At 40.1% G+C, this 21,960-nt stretch overlaps 1 protein-coding gene across 1 annotated transcript in view; it reads left to right on the top strand.

Moving 5' to 3' along the window:
* Nucleotides 1-21,960, top strand: part of SEMA3C (semaphorin 3C) — a 229,319-nt gene that overhangs the window by 117,646 nt on the left and 89,713 nt on the right. Inside the window, exons 3-9 of the mRNA XM_069765149.1 lie at nt 1,672-1,832; nt 4,238-4,300; nt 9,905-10,024; nt 11,133-11,223; nt 16,516-16,635; nt 20,396-20,538; nt 21,452-21,566. Coding sequence (XP_069621250.1) covers nt 1,672-1,832; nt 4,238-4,300; nt 9,905-10,024; nt 11,133-11,223; nt 16,516-16,635; nt 20,396-20,538; nt 21,452-21,566 — 813 coding nt within the window. The remainder of the gene's footprint in view (nt 1-1,671; nt 1,833-4,237; nt 4,301-9,904; nt 10,025-11,132; nt 11,224-16,515; nt 16,636-20,395; nt 20,539-21,451; nt 21,567-21,960) is intronic.

The raw sequence follows: 21,960 nt of genomic DNA, 5'->3' as shown, positions 1-21,960 counted from the left end.
CACATGAATTGGCCCGGAGCTCGTCCAAGTGCTTCTTCCCTAACTCCAGCTGAACTGCCTATGAGATTGGTGGGCCTATTCACTTTTTCTTTTTAAATTCATTATTGTATAAACTTCCAGCCTTAGACCAGGGACAGACGAGCGTATGAAAAATCATCAAAATTTCATCTAGAAAACTATGATCTTTCATCTAGAAATTTTGACCAACTTTTCATTCACATGCCATCAGTGTGTCCAGTTTTGTTATGACTGACATTTGTGTGTGATTTGTTTCCATATATTCAACATTCAAAAAGTACACAATCAAATACTGATTTCCAGTTTAGATCAAAATCAGATGCCACATGGATGTTCTGTGTAGGACCGGATTTATATTACACGCTCAGATTTGAATGGGTGAGTCTCATCTGACATTGAGGAGAGAATAGTGCATGCTGCACTGTTGTTCATGGGGAACACTCGTACCTGTGATAGTCTATGGGTCCTTTCGCATGTCCAATTTTTTCCTTGGACTGAGCGGTGTTCTGAAAATATTTTAGACATGTCCAATTTTGATCTGAGGCTCTGATGAAAATCAACAATGCAAGTCAATGGGTCCATGAAAAAATCGGACTGCACTTTGATGACATCTATGTGTGGTGTGATTTTCACAGACTGTCAAAATGGAGAAAGTGGAGAATTTTTTAATTTTTTCCCATGTATGGGAAAATCAGATAACACTTGTAGCACACATTTGTCAAACTCTGATCAAAATCTGATTAGAATAATTGGTTTGATGTTCTCGTATGCAAAAAACAGGACGTCTGAATGAGGCCTTATGTCTTCTAATTAGTATTTTAGAGATCCGGTCTATGCTCCCCTACACCTAGCATTATTTATATTGACTTACTTCCTTCATACTACTTAATGCCCAGTTGTCCTAAGGGCATGTATAGGCCAACCTTGGCACCTGCTCTGAGCTAAACTGGTCCCTCTGCCTTTGATTGATGCGGTAGTGTTAGCAAGCTCACAGCAGGTGCCAGGTTGGTCCCTTTCCATCCATCGGATTGCTTGGCGCCAAGTTACATACAGGAAGGGAATGAATAAAGATCATTTTTACAGTTATGCAGGGGAACACGTAACGGATAATTAGGAGGGACATAATGTGCTGTCAGCAGTTTAATAGCGAGGAGCTTAATGACCAACTCCCTTTGAAAAACTCAATGTCAGATCAGAAACCTCAACACATTTCTAGCTTCAGAACCATTCTGCTCATCATATGCACATAGTATACAGAATGAGATAATCAATGTTGAATCGAAATTAATTGGATTGAAGCTGTGACATAAACGGAAACCAGGCTTTTGTACAGTGACGAAAACAGCATCAATTACAAAGGGGAACCTTACGTGTGGTCTACAAAAAAAGCTCAAAAAAGTCAGTCCGCACTGTAATGTATTTTTTGTAGCCATTTTTCACTGCGTAATTGCCCTTCAATGCCTTTACAAATGAATGCGTGTGTAGCACACCTGACGATCATGCACAGCTGTGGAAATAATGAAACATGGCAAATATTTACCCAGTTTTAGATTTCTAAGACATTACAGAAGTTACATTTTTCTTGGATATTGTTGATTTTTCTATTTTCTCACAATGTTAGTACTTACAACTGTCGTATATCTTCTTTTTCAGAGCTTCAAATGACAAAGACATCTGAGTATTACACTATTTCCCAGAGCCCCCTGGACTACAGGATTTTGCTAATGGATGAGGACCAGGACAGAATCTATGTGGGCAGCAAAGATCACATTCTGTCTCTGAACATTAACAACATAAGTCACAATCCTCTGAGTGTAAGTTCTTATTCTTGAGTGTTCAGCTGGCAACCTAATCTTCTGTGACACCATGGACAACCCCACTACAGATTTTTAACAATTTCACTTATACGGTACTTAAAGGGAATATATCACCCCGAGATGCTTTTAAGCTATTACTATGGGCATCCAGGTAATAGAATGGTTAAACTAATCCTTGAGGGGTCTAGTTTCCAAAATGGGGTCACTTCATGAGATTTTCCACTGTTTAGACTCATTATGGGTTCTCCAAACGCGACATGGCGTCCTCTCTCGATTCCAGCAATTTAATTTTTTTCGCGTTCAAAAAGTCAAATGGTGCTCCTTTCGTTCTGAGCCCCGCTATGCGCCCAAAAAGTACTTTTCCCCCACATATGGGGTATCCGCGTACTCAGGAGAAATAGCACAACATATTTTGATGTCCATGTTCTCCTGTTACTCTTGTGAAAATAATAAAATGTAAAAAAAAAGTAAAATGTTCATATTTTCCTTACACATTGCATTACTTCATGTGAAGCACCTGAAGGGTTAATAAACTTTTTTGATAATTTTTTTTATAAATTAAATAACCCCAAACAATGTTAAAAAAATGTTACAATTTGTCCCACAAGTGGAGAAGCAAAAACAAACAAAAAAATCGGTCTATCAACTATCATGGTCATTAAGGGGTTAAAGAAGCAGCTCCTCTTGTTTCAGCACTGTACAGCAGTAGTACATATAGAAAACAGTACAGCCTAGTATTTGTAGTACAGGAAGAGAGTAGTTCAGTTACTATTGTATAATCAAATATGTTACGTTTCATTTAAAAAAGATTGATTAGCAAGTTTTGCTATGTAATCTGAGAGCAGCATGATGTAGTGGCAGAGAGCCTGATTTCAGTGATGTGTCACTTACTGAGCTGCTTAGTTTTGACAGAATCCTTGTTTTCTCTGCTGTAGGTGTAGCAGTGATCATAATGCTGAGCTATGTATAACCCCCGCCCACACCCATGCTTGGAAGCTTCCTATGTATACTATATGCTGTGAGCAAGCTGCCAATCAGTGCAGGGGGTGGAGTTACACATATTGGCTGGACTGTTTTGCAGTGACACCTAGTCTGGCAGTGGTAATCCCCTGCTGATAAAACACTGATTGTATTGAAAGTACAAAAAGCTGCTGAGTACATGACACATCCTTGGAGCCAGGCTCTCTGCCCCGACATTATTCTGCTTTCAGATTAAGTAGCAAACACCTGCTGACAGATTCCATTTAGCTGCATTATTTCTCTTAATTTAAAACTCAGTAATATAACATATTAAAAAAAGCATTGTTGTGCTGTCATATACTCTTACAGTGAACAAAAGGCTCCTTCACTCTTGAAAAGTGCAATATTTCATGAGCGCAATCCCCAGATTTTAATAAGTGCCTCTCCCTTTTGAAGATTTAGGAAGAATGAACGTTACAGATGTTATAAAATCCAGATTTATGCTCGGTACTTGCAAGGCGTCTGTGCAGTATTACCTGGCTGATTGATTTGGGGGTATCATAGGTATGTTAGAATTCTGCAAAATAGTGTTTGTTACACTGAAAGAGGAAGAAAAGTAGGTGATGGAATGGTTTTGGTGGGCTCACAAGTCTAGCATCTTAGAATTTCCATATTGAATGACTCATGGAAACATGATATAGAAAACGTATACCGCAAAACATAGCATATTATATATTAAATCATTGCCAAATGTACGGTTTTTGGATTTAGTGAAATTTTGTCGATGGTATGTCATTCCACTTTACTAAATATGAATGGGCTGAAGATAGCAATGGTATGTGGGTTATCTAGCCCTATATAAATGTAAACGTGTAATGGAATTATGCAGCTTTCTAATAAGTGACTGTAGGTCCTAGTCAGTATTGGACACCCATAAACTCTTAAGGATCCCAACCATCACCTCTTATATCTGACTACACTCTATCTGGCCTTGCTCAATTCACTTGCATTGATTGAGGCTTCGTCCATCTAGTCGGTATGTGACCGCCGGGACCAGAAAATCCTGACAGTGTGCAGTGCACGCACTGTGAGGATTCACAAGTCTGCAGTCACTCATAGTGACTGCAGACTTGTAGCCAATGGCCGGGCAACCCGTTTAAGTAGACCTGTATATGATGATAATGCAAATCTATCATCAGACTGTACCACCGTATATAACGCATAAAATCTTCATCTGGTGACATACAGGCCATAAAAATGTGGATGTATTGGTTCCATTTTCTGCAAAAAGGCAGAATAAGGATTTCATCACAGTAATTTTATAGGCTGTTCCCAAAATATTGTAAAATATAATTTACATTTCAACAAGACGTACATAGTACAAATACAGCATAGTCTTTTTAAAAATAATATTATATTTGTTCTTTTTCGTTTGCAATCAGGTTTTCTGGCCGGCTTCTGCAAACAAAGTTGAAGAGTGCAAGATGGCTGGCAAAGATCCCACAGTAAGTCAGTGAGGAAAATACTTGTCCTGTGAGTCAGGTTGAGGCCACTGCAGCCAAAGGAAAATCAAATAAAGGGTGTAGTTTTTACTATTTATCCCCTGTGGAGTGATAGCATTTGAGCACTAATTTCCAAGGAACAACCTATAGGTTATAATTCAGTTCTGTGCTCGTAATTAAGGAATTAATATGTGCATTGATCAGACAAAACAGATGGCGTTTTTTAATTCCTGAATTAATTCTCATAAAATGTATTTAATCCTTATGAATATTAATATATGTGCATGTTAGCACATTTTGTCTTACAGCAATTACATGTAAATCATGCTGTGTTAAAAAAAAACCTGCTACTTGAAGAAATAGTAGCAGAGGAACTTAAAATATTTTCCCTTGGTAGGTGTCCTTATTTGTAGTAGCAGCTCAGGATATATCCCTGTAGAGACTAGAGGGCTTTACAAGAATGAATGTGTGGTAAACTGCACATCTTTTACCAAGAGCTAAAGCCATAAGCGCTGTCATGATATAGCCGAACAGATGGGAACCACTTCAGATCTTAGCACAGTACATTTATTATCTCCTAATTGCCAGGCATTACTACATTTCAGTTTGGCCTTTTTATGCTTAAGATCTTTGGAGGTATGTCTCTATCAGCTTTCCACATCTAGAGGCTGACATGTTTTGGGATAGTTTTCTTAGAACAATGTGCAGTGTTAGTTTTCTGATAGTGCTTTACTTTTAGGCCAAAGAGTTCTACTTTGGTCTCATCTGACCAGAGCACCTTTTTCAACATGCTAGATGTGTCCCGCACAGGACATTCAGAAGAACGTACTCTGGCCAGATAACACCAAAGTAGAGCTTTTTGGGCTAAATGCCCATGGGTTATGTGTGATGGAAAGCTAACACTACATATCACTCTGAAAACACCATCCCCACCGTCAAACATGGTGGTGACAGCATCATACTAGGGGATGCTTTTCTCCCGTAGTGATGGGGAAGCTGATCAGAGTTGGTGGGAAGATGGATGGAGCTAAATACAGGGCAATCCTGGAAGAAAACATGTTTGAGGCTGCAAAAGAATTGAGACTGGGGCGCAAGTTCACCTTCTAGCAGTTTGAATGTTCCAGTCAAAGTCCAGACCTAAATCCCTTTGAAAATACAGTATGTGACAAGACTTGAAAATTGCTGTTCACTGATGCTCTCCATCCAACCTCACTGAGGTAGAGATATTTAGCAAAGAAGAATGAGCAAAAATGTCAGTCTTTAGAAGTGCAAAGTTGGTAGAAACTTACCCCCAAAAGACTTGCAGCAGTAATTGTAGCGTAAGGTGGTCCTACAAAGTAATTACTCAGGGGGCTGAATACAAATGCGTGTCACAATTTTTAGATTTATATTTTAAGATATTTAGAAAACCAAGTATTACTTCACAAATACTTGCTACTTTGTGTTTGTATGTCACATAAAATCCCAATAAAATACATTTACTGTTTTCATTTTTATTTCATAAATCAATAGTACACATGAAAATAAGTCACTTTGAAATCTGCTTCTCTCTCTGCCAAATTTCATCAGTCATTATCACAATTCTCAATTCTGAGGGGTAATCTGTATTCAGTGAAGACTTTCCCATTACTGAGAGAGGAGATGAGAGCTGCTACTGATAGAATTCTATGTAGATAGTAAGGGGGGGAGGAAGAGGAGGAGCTCTGTCTGTAGCTCCTCCTTCCTCCCGTCTACATAGATTTGTTTCCGGAGCCCCCGCCATCTCCTATCTCTGTAATGGGAAAGTCTGTCTTCTGAATACAGATTTTCCCGCAGAATTGAGAATTTTTATAATGACTGATCAAATTTGGCAGAGAGAGAAGCAAAATTTTCTGATAAGATATATTACAAACTTGCTTATTTTTATGGGTACTATTGATTTATGAAATAAAAATTAAAATGACGGTTATTCTATAGGCTTTTGAGTATAACGTGAAAAATTGAAGAAAAGTTCATGGGATATGAATACATTTTCAAGGCACAGAATGCCACTGTAGATAAAGCATTTTTTTTAGGTAAAATCTGCTATCCTCTCCAGTGCATCACCACAGCTACCAGACAAGTGGCGGGACATCATGGCTGTGTCCGTCACGCCATTTCTGAAAACGTCTGAGGTCTGATCTGCCGGTGTAGCAATCTTCATTCTGACATTGTACTTACTACTTAATAAACTGATAACTTATTATTTTATTACTATTATTAGGGTGATAAAACATTTCCGTGTGCCGGAACATAAAAGGTGTGTAGGGGAGATATTCTTCATGGGAATAACCAGCATAAACTATTACGGTTTTATGTTCCTACAGAGAGCAGGTTGTGGCGTTAGTAATAGCAGACCGCTTACCTCATATTACTGTAATGTCCGATGGAAGTCATTACTGTTTAACTTCAGGCGAGAAATGTAAACACGCTGCCATTACTAATACCTGCCTGACATAACACTGGAAGTCCCCGCTAATTCCAGATTGCTACATTTCCTTCTACAGTACCTGTTGGCTACTGCACAAATTAGACCAAATAATGTTTTTTTTAGCCAAGATAGTCCATGTTCACACATTCAGGATTCTGTTCTGCTTTAGGCTCGGATTCCACGTCTAAATCCTTACAGAAGTTGCCAGCATTCTGCAACTAAGCCTTGTGTATGCAAACATGGGTAATCCAGGTAAACCTCTACGCACATCTCTATTGAACAGTTCCTGGAATTTGCCAGGAATTACATTCTTCTGTAGAAGGGCGATGGCAAAGTAAAGAGTGACTCTGATCTGAGCAATTTCCTGTTTGAGCTAATATACAAATTTTGCGTGACTTGTAGCACAATGGTGATGATCAACTTGTTTTATTTATCATCCCTTTTGATGATTTCTTATTTTTAATTTTTTTTTCACACTTTGTAGTATAGACAAAAAACAGTGGGTACGGAAAGTATCCAGACCCTTTTACATTTTTCACTCTTTGTTTCATTGCAGCCATTTGGTAAATTCATAAAAAGTTCATTTTTTTTTCTCATTAATGTTCACTCTGCACCCCATCTTGACTGAAAAAAACAGAAATGTAGTAATTTTTGCAAATTTATTAAAAAAGAAAAACTGAAATATCACATGGTCATAAGTATTCAGGCCCTTTGCTCAGTATTGAGTAGAAGCACGTTTTTGACTTAGTACAGCCATGAGTCTTCTTGGGTATGACGCAACAAGTTTTTCACACCTGGATTTGGGGATCCTCTGCCATTCTTCCTTTCAGATCCTCTCCAGTTCCGTCAGGTTGGATGGTGAACGTTGGTGGACAGCCATTTTCAGGTCTCTTCAGAAATGCTCAATTGGGTTTAGGTCAGGACTCTTGCTGGGCCAGTCAAGAATGGTCACAGAGTTGTTCTGAAGCCACTCCTTTGTTATTTTAGCTGTGTGCTTAGGGTCATTGTCTTGTTGGAAGGTGAACCTTCAGCCAAGTCTGAGGTCCAGAGCACTCTGGAAGAGGCTTTCATCCAGGATATCTCTGTATTTGGCCGCATTCATGCTTCTTTCAATGACAACCAGTCGTCCTGTCCCTGCAGCTGAAAAACACCCCCATAGCATGATGCTGCCACCACCATGTTTCACTGTTGGGATTGTATTGGGAAGGTGATGAGAAGTGCCTGGTTTTCTCCACACATACCGCTTAGAATTATCACCAAAATGGTCTATCTTTGTCTCATCAGACCAGAGAATCTTATTTCTCATAGTCTGGGAGTCCTTCATGTGTTTTTTAGGAAACTCTATGCGGGCTTTCATATGTCTTGCACTGAGGAGAAGCTTTGGTGGAGCCACTCTGCCATAAAGGCCCGACTGGTTGAGGGCTGCAGTGATAGTTGACTTTGTGGAACTTTCTCCCATCTCCCTACTGCATCTCTGGAGCCCAGCTGCAGTGATCTTGGGGTTTTTCTTTACCTCTTTCACCAAGGCTCTTCTCCCACGATTGCTCAGTTTGGCTGGATGGCCAGGTCTAGGAAGACTTCTGGTGGTCCCAAACTTATTCCATTTAAGGATTATGGAAGCCACTGTGCTCTTAGGAACCTTGAGTGCTGCAGAAATTCTTTTGTAACCTTGTCCAGATCTATGCCTTGCCACATTTCTGTCTCTAAGCACCTTGGTCTGACATGCACTCTCAGCTGTGAGGTCTTATATAGACAGGTGTGTGCCTTTCCAAATCAAGTCCTATCAGTTTAATTACACACCGCTGGATGCCAATGAAGGAGCAGAACCATCTCAATGAGGATCACAAGGAAATAGTATGTGACTTAAATATGAGTGTCTGAGCAAAGGGTCTGAATACTTATGATCATGTGATATTTCAGTGTTTCCTTTTTATTAAATTTGCAAAAATTTCTACATTTCTTTTTTTTTCAGTCAAGATGGGGTGCAGAGGGTACATTAATGAGAAAGAAATAACTTTTTTGAATTTACGAAATGGCTGCAATGAAACATAGAGTGAAAAATTTAAAGGGGTCTGAATACTTATAGGCATCTGGAAAGCATCAGCAGCTCCTTAACACATCAGTACTTGATCGCTATTGACATAGGCAAATAATCTGTTTAAAGTATTAATGACTGATATAATATAAATACTCATGCCTAATAAAGACCACTATGTGATATCAAAGAGGTTGTCCAATACTTTAGTAAAATTCCGACTACTGCACATCCTCCCCCTATTGAATAAGGGGCAGATGTGCAGTAGCTGACCACGGTGGCTATAAAGTAGACAGACCTGTGCTGTGCAGCTCCATAACTGGCCAGTTACAGCCACTGCCAACACTGAGATCAGCTGATCGGCAAGAATGCCTCTTATCGCACCCCCAACGATCAGTCATTGATGACCTACTCTAGGATAGGCCATCAGTGTTTAACCAGGAGACAAACTCTGTCACTAGGTTTTTCTCGTATGATGTAATGCCAGAACCTGTGAGCCCCTCAACTTAATATTTGGTTGCACACCCTTTGGAATAAATAACTTGAATCAATTGCTTCCTATAACCATCAACAAAGTTCTTACATCTCTCAACTGGACTTTTGGACCACTCTTCTTTTGCACACTGCTTCAGGTGTCTCAGATGTGAAGGGTGACTTCTCCCAACAGAAATGTTAAGATCTCTCCACAGGTGTTCAATGGGATTTTGATCCGGACTCATTACTGATCACTTCTGGACTCTCCAGCACTTTGTTTCCATTTCTGGGGGCTTCTTGACAACCCTATTAAGACTGGTTTTACACACATTTTTGATAAAAATGCCACTGAGGTTTTGATGCAATTTTCTTTTTTTTGTCAATGCCAGAATCGGATCTAGTAAAAAGAAGTACAAGCCCTTTCTTTATCATTCACATTTCATTTGAATCCAAATCTGACTTTTTGGCTCAAAAGACTTCTAAAAAATTCAATGACTTGGAAAAAGAAAATACTGTGTGTGAAACCTCTTTTAACTGTGTATAGTATTAATTAACAACGCATCCAACTCTGCTGAGACACCGTTACAGAATGCACTGCAGTATATATTGATTATAATTATATCATTGATCTTCCTGTCTATTCTTCCAGCACGGCTGTGGTAACTTTGTTCGTGTAATTCAGAGCTTCAATCGAACCCATTTGTACATTTGTGGAAGTGGAGCCTTCAGTCCTATTTGCACATATGTCAACCGAGGGCGCAGGTCTGAGGTATTGCCATCTTTTTCTAACATATTATAGGAGTATAAGAATATCTATCATATTATTTTCTGGTTTGTGTGATTTATGCTTACTTTTCTTCACATTTCTATGTATAGTTTGAAGATTTTGGATATATAAAAAGTTCCACCAGCTCTTGAGTCCTGCACCATCATATCCAGCACAGTGCGTAAGGGCTCGTGCAGATGACCGTCGTTTCGTTCCTTGTTTGCTCCGTCAAAATATTGGATCGCCCTGAGACCAATATTTTTCTATGGGGTCATGCACATGTCTGAATTTTTTTCCGGCCCCGAGTTGTCGAGGAAAAAAATGCAGCATGCACGATTTGCCTTTAATAATCAGATGGCAAAAGCCCATTCCATGTCTATGGGTCCATGGAAAACCTAGGACTGCACTGAGATGACATCCGAGTTGGTCCAAGTTTCAGGGACAGACAGAATGAAGAAGATGGACACATTTTTTTCTCCACTTCCAAGAAAATTGGATCATACTCTGTTCAAACTCTGAGTGTGATTAGCCTAATTGGACCGATTTTTTCAGATGGAGAACATATGGTCATCTTCACCTGCCCAGTAGAGAGTGTAGCTCTACAAAGGTAATAGAGAATGGAACATTATGCAGCTTATTATACAAAAGCAGATGAATGGTGAACTCAACCATTGTGACCTGCTTCTACGACAAGGCTGATCTATGCATGAAAGATACACGGCCTGGTTAAATAATTGTGTCCTCCATTAAGAGACATTGGAGGCATTTACCAGTCTGCCCTCTGTATTAGGTTTATGTCTGACACTACAAGAATGTACTTCATGAAAGGTCACAGGAAGCATGCGTTCTGCATAGTCAAAATCAAAGACACTATTCATAATTTCCTGAACAAAAGCCTATTTAAAAGCATGTGCTGCAGATTTGTGGGCTAGAAAGTATCAAACATTGCAGTAATTCAGTGATGTTAAACCATCCGGGATTTCCATGTAGAGAGCGAGGTGATCATTGCTGTGCTAGAAATCAAGGCGGCACGGCTGGTGTCACATCATTGTTCATTGTCACCACCCAAATCTGTTGACATTACAGTAAAACATTTTCTAATATTTTACAGGATCAGATATTTTTAATTGACACCAAGAATGAATCTGGAAAAGGGCGCTGTTCTTTCAACCCGAAAGTGAATACTGTTTCTGTTATGATTAGTAAGTATTTATTAGCAATTATACATAATGCAGCGGCCGTGGTTAAGTGCAGATGTACAATTGATGTGCAGCAAAGATAAAACTTAGAGTAGTTAAAGCCTTAAAAAGTTTTGTCATATGTCAGTGCCTTTATAATTCTCTATATAAATCTATATAAATCTCTACCGGTCGCTCAACCCTCCCAGCAGCGGGGAGTGCTCCGGTTAGCAGGCAGGAGACAGCTGAGCGCGTAGAGCGGGGTTCACATTCAGTAGAAAGCTTAGGTTACGGAGCTTATACTTTCTATTGAATATGTGGTCCATTCTGGACGTGTCCGGGTTTGATCCCTTTTGATCTAACTTTCCTATGCAAGTCAGTGGGTCTGTGAAAAAAACAGATAGCACACTGATTCCTCCCTTGTGTCATCAGAGTGATGTCTATTTTTAACTGTTTGATGGATGGGAGAAGCTTGATTTTTTTTCAAAAAACGGATGCCACACTGATGGTAAAATCATCTGGACCTGATTAGGCTGTTGTACTTACAATGAAAATCCAAGTCTTATTGGCTGTAATATTAACATTCTGTTGCGTGAGTCAGATCACCAATGCTTATCAGTGATATGTCTGCAGATTTTCAATCAGTAGAGTAATTATTCAAAATACTAATTTTCCACCATTGTTAGGATGGTTTCACACGTCAGTGGCTCTGGCTCCAGTACGTGAGGTGACAGTTTCCTCACGTAGGAGACAGTGACACACGTAGACACATTAAAATTAATGTGTCTCTGCAGATGTTAGCGAGTTTTTACGGTCCGTGTTCAAAACACGGAGACACTCAGTGTTCGTGGGAGCGCACGGATCACACAGACCCATTAAAGTCACCGCATACGGATGCCGTCTGTGTGCTTTTTTAAGGCCATAGGGTTAAAATTGAAAAAAAGTGCTTCAATACATGGCCTACGTGCACACACGGACAGCTCCGGGACCGTCTCTTCACGTACCGGAAAAATCTGGACGTGTGAGACTGGCCTTAGATAGCGTACAACCCCAAGATATATTCTGTACTTAAATATACAGTGTCTTGTCTTTGCTCTTTTTAAGATAATTAGTGTTATGAAAAGGATAGATGTCTGGCATGTTCTGTTTGGACATTACAGTACTTAAATGAATGTTAAAGGGGCTGTCCCACAAGCAAAGTACATTTTAATTAATAGAGCTTGGATTTTTGTGATGGCCCTGTCTAAAAATGTTCCTGTGCTGAGATAATCTTATAAATGTGTCCCTGCTGTGTACTGTGTAATGGCCGTGTCTGACCGTACAGGACATGGTCTGATCATACCACATCTCCTGGGCAGCCGAGGAAGCAAAAGAATATACAGATATGACAGCAGGGGATCACAGCTGCATCTTGATGTGAGGTAAAACATGTTTTTAAACAGTCAATTAAATGTTTTACCTCACAAAAAGAATCAGCTGTGATCCCGTGCTGTCCTGTCTGTATAGTCTCTCCTGCCCAGGAGCTGTGGTATGATCAGACCATGTACCTGCACGGTCAGACACGGCCAGGGGCACATTTATAAGATTATCTCAACCCAGGAACATTTTATTTAACACATCCAATTGTGGAAATTATTTAGATCTATTGATTAAAATGTCCTTTGTTCGCGTAAAATCCTTTTTAAATGATGTTATAGGAAACCTGGAGTTTCATCACAAGTTGCCTCAGGTAGAGTGATAGTACGTTAATAATTACTAATGTACTATCATTATGACCAGCATTGCTACTGTTAGAACTGAATGGCTTGCTGACATCATTCAGCACACTAGTATCCATTAACATGGAGATAGATGTGTGGAAGTTAAAAATGACAGATTTCTATAGATACTGTAGACTAGGGTGGTTTTCCAGCCACAACTCTGGTGCCTTTGTAGCCACAAACTGTTAAGGTACCTTCAAACTGAACAACATTACAACGATAACAATAGCGATCCGTGACGTTGCAGCGTCCTGGATAGCGATATCGTTGTGTTTGACACGCAGCAGCGATCTGGATCCTGCTGTGACATCGCTGGTCGGATCTAGAAGGCCAGAACTTTATTTCGTCGCTGGATCACCCGCTGACATCGCTGAATCGGCGTGTGTGACGCCGATCCAGCGATGTGTTCACTGGTAGCCAGGGTAAACATCGGGTTACTAAGCGCAGGGCCGCGCTTAGTAACCGATGTTTACCCTGGTTACCATTGTAAATGTAAAAAAAAAAAAAAATACTCACATTCCGGTGCCTGTCACGTCCCCGGCATCCGCTTCCCTGCACTCCTCCTGCATCCTGTGTCAGCGCCGGCCGGCCGTAAAGCAGAGCACAGCTGTGACATCACCGCTCTGCTTTACGGCCGGCGCTTACACAGGATGCAGGGAAGCGGACGTCGGGGACGTGACAGGCACCGGAATGTATGTGTTTTTTTTTTACTTTTACAATGGTAACCAGGGTAAAATTCGGGTTACTAAGCGCGGCCCTGCGCTTAGTAACCCGATGAGTACCCGGGGACTTCGGCATCATTGGTCGCTGGAGAGCTGTCTGTGTGACAGCTCTCCAGCGACCACACAAGGACTTTCCAACGATCACGGCCAGGTCATATCACTGGTCGTGATCGTTGGAAAGTTGCTGAGTGTGACTGTACCTTTAGGCTTTGGTGAAAGGTATAGTCCTGTAAGAGGCAAAAGATCACAAGTGGCTGTAGCCATTGCTATAGATCTTGTCATGTCTTCTGGTCGGAGTAAGCATCCTTACTGAGAAACCAATTTTATTTTGCCCATACAATATACAGTGCCTACAAGTAGTATTCAACCCCCTGCAGATTTAGCAGGTTTACACATTTGGAATTAACTTGGCATTGTGACATTTGGACTGTAGATCAGCCTGGAAGTGTGAAATGCACTGCAGCAAAAAAGAATGTTATTTCTTTGTTTGTTTGTCTTTTAAATTGGGAAAAGTTTTTTCAGAGGGTCATTTATTATTCAACCCCTCAACCCACCAGAATTCTGTTTGGTTCCCCTAAAGTATTAAGAAGTAGTTCAGGCACAAAGAACAATGAGCTTCACATGTTTGGATTAATTATCTCTTTTTCCAGCCTTTTCTGACTATTTAAGACCCTCCCCAAACTTGTGAACAGCACTCATACATGGTCAACATGGGAAAGACAAAGGAGCATTCCAAGGCAATCAGAGACCAGATCGTGGAGGGTCACAAGGCTGGCAAGGGGTACAAAACCCTTTCCAAGGAGTTGGGCCTACCTGTCTCCATTGTTGGGAGCATCATCCGGAAGTGGAAGGCTTATGGAACTACTGTTAGCCTTCCACGGCCTGGACAGCCTTTGAAAGTTTCCTCCCGTGCCGAGGCCAGGCTTGTCCGAAGAGTCAAGGCTAACCCAAGGACAACAAGGAAGGCGCTCCGGGAAGATCTCATGGCAGTGGGGACATTGGTTTCAGTCAATACCATAAGTAACGTACTCCACCGCAATGGTCTCCGTTCCAGACGAGCCTGTAAGGTACCTTTACTTTCAAAGCGTCATGTCAAGGCTCGTCTACAGTTTGCTCATGATCACTTGGAGGACTCTGAGACTGACTGGTTCAAGGTTCTTTGGTCTGATGAGACCAAGATCGAGATCTTTGGTGCCAACCACACACGTGACGTTTGGAGACTGGATGGCACTGCATACGACCCCAAGAATACCATCCCTACAGTCAAGCATGGTGGTGGCAACATCATGCTGTGGGGCTGTTTCTCAGCCAAGGGTCCTGGCCATCTGGTCCACATCCATGGAAAGATGGATAGCACGGCCTACCTGGAGATTTTGGCCAAGAACCTTCGCTCCTCCATCAAGGATCTTAAGATGGGTCGTCATTTCATCTTCCAACAAGACAACGACCCAAAGCACACAGCCAAGAAAACCAAGGCCTGGTTCAAGAGGCAAAAAATCAAGGTGTTGCAGTGGCCTAGTCAGTCTCCTGACCTTAACCCAATTGAAAACTTGTGGAAGGAGCTCAAGATTAAAGTCCACATGAGACACCCAATGAACCTAGATAACTTGGAGAAGATCTGCATGGAGGAGTGGGCCAAGATAACTCCAGAGACCTGTGCCGGCCTGATCAGGTCTTATAAAAGACGATTATTAGCTGTAATTGCAAACAAAGGTTATTCCACAAAATATTAAACCTAGGGGTTGAATAATAATTGACCCACACTTTTATGTTTAAAATGTATAAAAATTTAACTGAGCAACAAAACTTTTTGGTTTGTAAGATTTATGCATCTGTTAATAAATCCTGCTCTTGTTTGAAGTTTGAAGGCTCTAACTTATTTGCATCTTATTAAACCTGCTAAATCTGCAGGGGGTTGAATACTACTTGCAGGCACTGTATATATCATCATAATGCGACCCAATTCCAAATCAGACTGTTCTCCCTGATAATACTAATAGGGGCATAGTGAAATGGAATAACATTCTGATCCACATACTTTCCATAGAAAATGGGAACATGCTTTAACAATGATCACAGCTGCCTGATTTTAATATACCGTGATAGATTTAATCATAGAGATTCTAAAGAAATCGCCACCCATTGTCATTTTATAAGAGGTGTAAATAGAATTTCTCGTCATGTCCTTAGTGAAAATGAGATGCCCGTTCGTAGACTTGTAATATTCTGCTAATGTTTATAGACTGATTAATGTTATATTATTCCTGGACGCACAAATGGGTGCAAAAGTTCAGACTCCGGACTGCGTATATAAGCCGCGCAGGCCCTTCAGTTTACAGTGCATGTTATAAAGTGGAAAAAGCAGTGACGTTTGGCCTGAAATAAAGCAGCGTTCTCTGTTTGTTACCATATATATATGACAGCTTGATTTCTAGTGATAAAGTTAACCCGTGCTATAGCACAGAACAGTAGGATTATTATCTAATGTGAATTGTGGCTGTATGTCGCAGGCTAATGAGTGGGTTGCGTGCCCCGGGGTAATATCCACATCTAACTGTAGCCATTTACATGACTGGAGATTATTATGTCATAAAACAAATTACCAACATTAAATAGCAATTGAGATTTAAAACCCTGCAGCAAAGCTTCCAAACTCGGCTTTTTTTAACTATGGTTTAGGTTTGTTAATTCTAAATATGTCTGTCGCACATTATCTAGAGTAACCGTGTAACTTTCAGATAATTTATGGCATGTAGGATGTGTAGTTATGTATTGTAACATTTTCGACCTTGTTTATAAACGATATTTCTTTTTGACAATGTACTGTTCCATAGATGAAGAGCTCTTTTCTGGAATGTATATTGATTTCATGGGCACTGATTCGGCCATTTTTCGCAGTCTTACAAAACGTAATCCGGTCAGGACAGATCAGCACAACTCTAAATGGTTAAGTGGTAAGGATTTTTTGCAATGTTAACTACGTTACAAATGTTATTAAAATAATCATGTTGAATATTTTGTACATAACACCTTATCTTACGTTTACTAGTATCAGTCTCCACAGCTTAAAATTTCCAACTCAGCACGGGTATGAGATTGATTGCTCTCAGTGGGAGGAACAAATAATAATCTTGTAGTTATACCTTTTGCAAGGGTATGTGCACGCAACATCTTTTTCAGGAGAATTCCTCTTGAACCCTCCAGAAAAAGCTCTAAAAAATGTAAAAAAAACACCTCTGTACTGTAATATCAAAATGATTTGCAGTACATATATTTCATCATCAGGATTCAAAAGGCTAAAAAGTGACTGGTCCATTCTTCTGGTGGCTTCCATTGGAAGCCGCCACTATTTTACACCATGTTCCAAATTATTATGCAAATGATATTTTTCTCGGATTTTCCTAAATGGTCGGTGCAAATGACAGTCAGTCTAATAAAAGTCATCACCCGTTTGAGTATACATCGAATTTTATTGAAAAAAACCTCACAATGATAACAGTATAATCTCCAAAATGAATAAAAACTCAAAATGCACTTGTCCAAATTATTAGGCACAGTAGAATTTCTAAACATTTGATATGTTTTAAAGAACTGAAAATGCTCATTTGTGGAATTTGCAGCATTAGGGGGTCACATTCACTGAACAATAAAAGGTATTTAACTCCAAAACCTCCTAACAGGCCAAGTTACATGTTAATGTACGACCCCTTCTTTGATATCACCTTCACAATTCTTGCATCCATTGAACTTGTGAGTTTTTGGAGAGTTTCTGCTTGTATTTCTTTGCATGAAGACAGAATAGCCTCCCAGAGCTGCTGTTTTGATGTGAACTGCCTCCCACCCTCATAGATCTTTTGCTTGATGATACTCCAAAGGTTCTCTAGCGTTAAGGTCAGGGTAAGATGGTGGCCACACCATGAGTTTATCTCCCTTTATGCCCATAGCAGCCAATGACTCAGAGGTATTATTTTCAGCATGAGATGGAGCATTGTCATGCATGAAGAAGATTTTGCTCCTGAAGGCACGTTTCTGCTTTTTATACCATTGAAGAAAGTTGTCTGTCGGAAACTCTGTATACTTTGCAGAGGTCATTTTCACACCATCAGGAACCTTAAAGCGTCCTACCAGCTGTTTCCCCGTGATTCCGGCCCAAAACATGACTCCTCCACCTCCTTGCTGACGTTGCAGCCTTGTTGAGACATGGTGGCAATCCACCAACCATCCACTACTCCATCCATCTGGACCATCCAGGGTTGATCGACACTCATCAGTTAACAAGACTGTTTGAAAATTAGTCTTCAAGTATGTCTCGGTCCACTGCAACCATTTCTGCTTGTGAACACTGATTAGGGGTGGCCGAATAGTAGGTTTATGCACCACAGCAAGCCTTTGAAGGATCCTACACCTTGAGGTTGAGGGACTCCAGAGGCACCAGCAGCTTCAAATAACTGTTTGCTGCTTTGTAATGGTATTTTGGAAGCTGCTCTCTTAATCCGATGAACTTGCCTGGCAAAAACCTTCCTCTTTATGCCTGTATCAGCACGAACATGTCTGTCTTCAGATTCAGCCACAAATCTCTTAACAGTACGATGACCACGCCTACATTTTCATGAAATATCTAATGTTTTCATCCCTTGACCAAGGCATTGCACTATTTGATGCTTTTCGGCAGCAGAGAGATGCTTTTTCTTTCCCATGTTACTTGAAAACTGTGGCCTGCTTAATAATGTGGAACATCATTTTTAAGTAGTTTTCCTTTCATTATAATCACCTGGAAATCTAATTATCACATGTTTAAAGATTGATTATAGTGATCCATTGATCCCGGAGACACAATACCATCCATGAGTTTATTTGAAAAACAAAACAATTAAATCTTTATGACACTTTAATCCAATTTGCATAATAATTTGGAACACGGTGTATATATGGAATGTAAAAAAAAAGATACTGCACAAGACATCAGAAAAGACAGCTCTGGAAAAACCTAGCATTTTCATGAAGCGTCTCCTGCTTCAGTTATGATGCAGATATGCTATTGTCTAAAAGACATCATGTGTTCATGCCCTACCAGTGACTGTTAATCCACAAACCTAGGCAAAAAAATACTTTAATTTACTCGAATTACAAATGTAGCTAATTGTGTCTGCTGCTCACTAATATTTCCACTAAAATGTTAAGATTTATTAGAGATAACAGAAAATATCATTAAAAGTCTATTGAAACTCAATTTATTTGCGTGATATCAGTTTGTATAAGAAATTGAGAAATTTGTATGAGAAATTGCTGATAAACTTTTAACTTCCTAACAAAAAAATGATGTTTCAAAAATGATGTTTATGTGAAGTAGACATGTGGGAAATGGTATTTATTAACTATATTGCTTGATATAACTATCTTGTCTAAGGGCATAAAAATTCAAAGTTTGAAAATTGCTACATTTTCAATTTTTTGTCAATTTTTGTTTTCAAAATTTGCAATATTTTCATAAATAAAAGCAAATCATATTGACCTAAATTTACCACTAAGGCTACTTTCACACTGGCGTTTTTTTTAATACGTCGCAATGCGTCGTTTAGGGGAAAAAACGCATCCTGCAAAGTTGTTTGCAGGATGCGTTTTCGCCCCATAGAGTTACATTACCGACGCATTGCGACGTATTGACACACGTCGCAACCGTCTTGCGACGGTTGCGCCGTGTTGTGGCGTACCGCCGGGAGCCAAAAACGTTAAATGTAACGTTTTTTGCAGCCGACGGACCGCTTTTTCCGACCGCGCATGCGCGGCCGGAACTCCGCCCCCACCTCCCCGCACCTCACAATGGGGCAGCGGATGCGCCGGAGAAATGCATCCGCTGCACCCGTTGTGCGGCACAACAAGCGCTAGCGTCGGAATCTCGGCCCGACGCAATGCGACGGGCCAAATCCGACGCTAGTGTGAAAGTAGCCTAAGGCTACTTTCACACTAGCGTCGTACGACGCACGTCGCAATGCGTCGTTTTACAGAAAAAACGCATCCTGCAAAGTTGTCTGCAGGATGCGTTTTTTCTCCATAGGCTTGCGACGGTTGCGTCTTGTTGTGGCGGACCGTCGGCACCAAAAAACGTTGCATGTAATGTTTTTTGGTGCGTTGTGTCCGCCATTTCTGACCGCGCATGCGCGGCTGGAACTCCGCCCCCTCCTCACCGGAGCGTTGTAAAACTGCATCCGCTGCCCCCGTTGTGCTGCGCTTTCACAGCATGCATCGGTACGTCGCCACGACGCATTACATCGTGTGTCGTACGACGCTAGTGTGAAAGTAGCCTAACATGAAGTAAAATATGTCCTAAAAAAACATTCACAGAATCACTGGGATATGTCGAAGCGTTCCAGAGTTATTACCACATAAAGTGACACTGGTCAGAATTGAAATAAAATGGCCTGGTCATGTAAACAGGCTGGGGGGTAAAGGAGATAAACAGGTCATCTGATGATACATTACTTTTAAATTGGGTTTTTCTGTGGATGGCCATGTGGTCATTAACATAGTACATAAGGCCCAAGGTGCGGAGTATATTCATTGATTTTTATGCAACACTTGCTCATTATCCCTGTAATTACAATCTTTGCATACATGATAAAAGGGCTCAATAAATGTTAATTTGACATGATAATAAATATGTAAATCACATAGGAGTTACAGCTAAATATAAAGGTCTCTTGTTTTGTGTTGTAGAACCAATTTTTGTGGACGCCCAGCTCCTGCCAGATGGAACCGATCCAAACGATGCAAAGGTTTATGTCTTTCTCAAAGAGAGGTTGACTGACAACAGCGGCAGCACCAAGCAGATCCATTCCATGATAGCCAGGGTTTGCCCGGTAAGCATGTCTTCTTCATTGTAATACAATCTAATAATCACATTGGTTCTAAGTGCATTTCCTGCCCATGACGAGGCCGAGGACTGTAGGACATGTAATGCAGTGCATAACTCTTCTTCAATGTCTACTTATTTCCATCTGGACTTTGTCCAAAGTAATTACATTTAATCACCGGGCATTACTGAAACAGTGAACAGAAATGCTTTCAGATCCTCATGTTTCTCCATCCGGACAATGGTATGTGTTCCGTGACTCCATGTTACAGTTTATTTCTGAAGGATTCAGGAAAGATTTCTTGAGTTCTAGAATTGTCCAATTATTTTGATAGTTGACAAACATTTTTCAAACAATACATGCGACTGCTCTCTTCATGGTTCCTAATTTTTAAATATTTACATTTTTGGCTCACTTTTTTCCAACGCTTCCCATTAGAGTGATTTTTTGTTTTTGGGCTGTTTTTTACAGAGGAGTTGACTACCTGATGATCTATACGAGCTGATGATCTATATGAGCTTCTTGCTAATTCTGAGTATTGTAGTGAAGTATATTAAATTGTGTCTTTTATTTTCTGGATTTATGATTTTACCAATTGTGGGGATTTTTTGGGGGATTATTGTAATTTTCCTATAATGTCAACAAAGTTATTCAGCTCAAGTTCTGAGCTCACTTATGTTATATTAATAAGAACATTGCAATCATTTGTCTTTATTTTATTTCTGTATTTGTGGAAAAAAAAAAAAAAAACACAAAGTCAATTAAAAAGATAATATAGTTTTTCAACAAACCTATATACAGATCAAGGCCTGACAGCTGCCTGAAAATGATAGTGTAAGCAGGAAAATGCGATGGGCGAGAACATATTTCTCTTAACACTGCAAAAAATATCAACTAAATTGCTCTCTATTCCTTCTAGAATGATATTGGTGGACAGAGGAGCCTTGTTAATAAGTGGACAACATTTCTAAAGGCGAGACTAGTGTGCTCGGTGATGGACGATGATGGGACTGAGACTTATTTTGATGAACTAGGTGAGTAATTATTTGTGCGCTGTAACTTGTATGGTTAGAAAAATGCAATCTCTGCAGAAGCCAGATTATTCTCAAAGATTGGAACCATAGAATAATGAAATAGGGAATAGCAAGGTTTCACAGGTAACCATAATAATACAATAATGTGATAAGAGGTAGTAGTTTTTCTTCTTTTAAAAATATGTTTTACTCAATTTGTTACGATGTTTGTTCACCGATTAGGCTAGGTTCACATTGCGTTAGGGCAGTCCGTTTAGCGCATAGCGCTACGGACTGCGCTAATGCAATGTCTCAAAAGGGATTGCGTTTGCCAAGTTGACTTACTTTGTGGCACAAGCAGGCTCCATAATTTTGACGCATTTTTTGGCTCATAGCCTAATATGTGACCCTATGT

Source organism: Ranitomeya imitator, chromosome 4, assembly GCF_032444005.1.
Source record: "Ranitomeya imitator isolate aRanImi1 chromosome 4, aRanImi1.pri, whole genome shotgun sequence".
In the NCBI taxonomy this organism is placed as follows: domain Eukaryota; kingdom Metazoa; phylum Chordata; class Amphibia; order Anura; family Dendrobatidae; genus Ranitomeya; species Ranitomeya imitator.
Note: the sequence above shows the minus strand (reverse complement) of the source record. Positions and strands in the feature narration are given on the sequence as shown.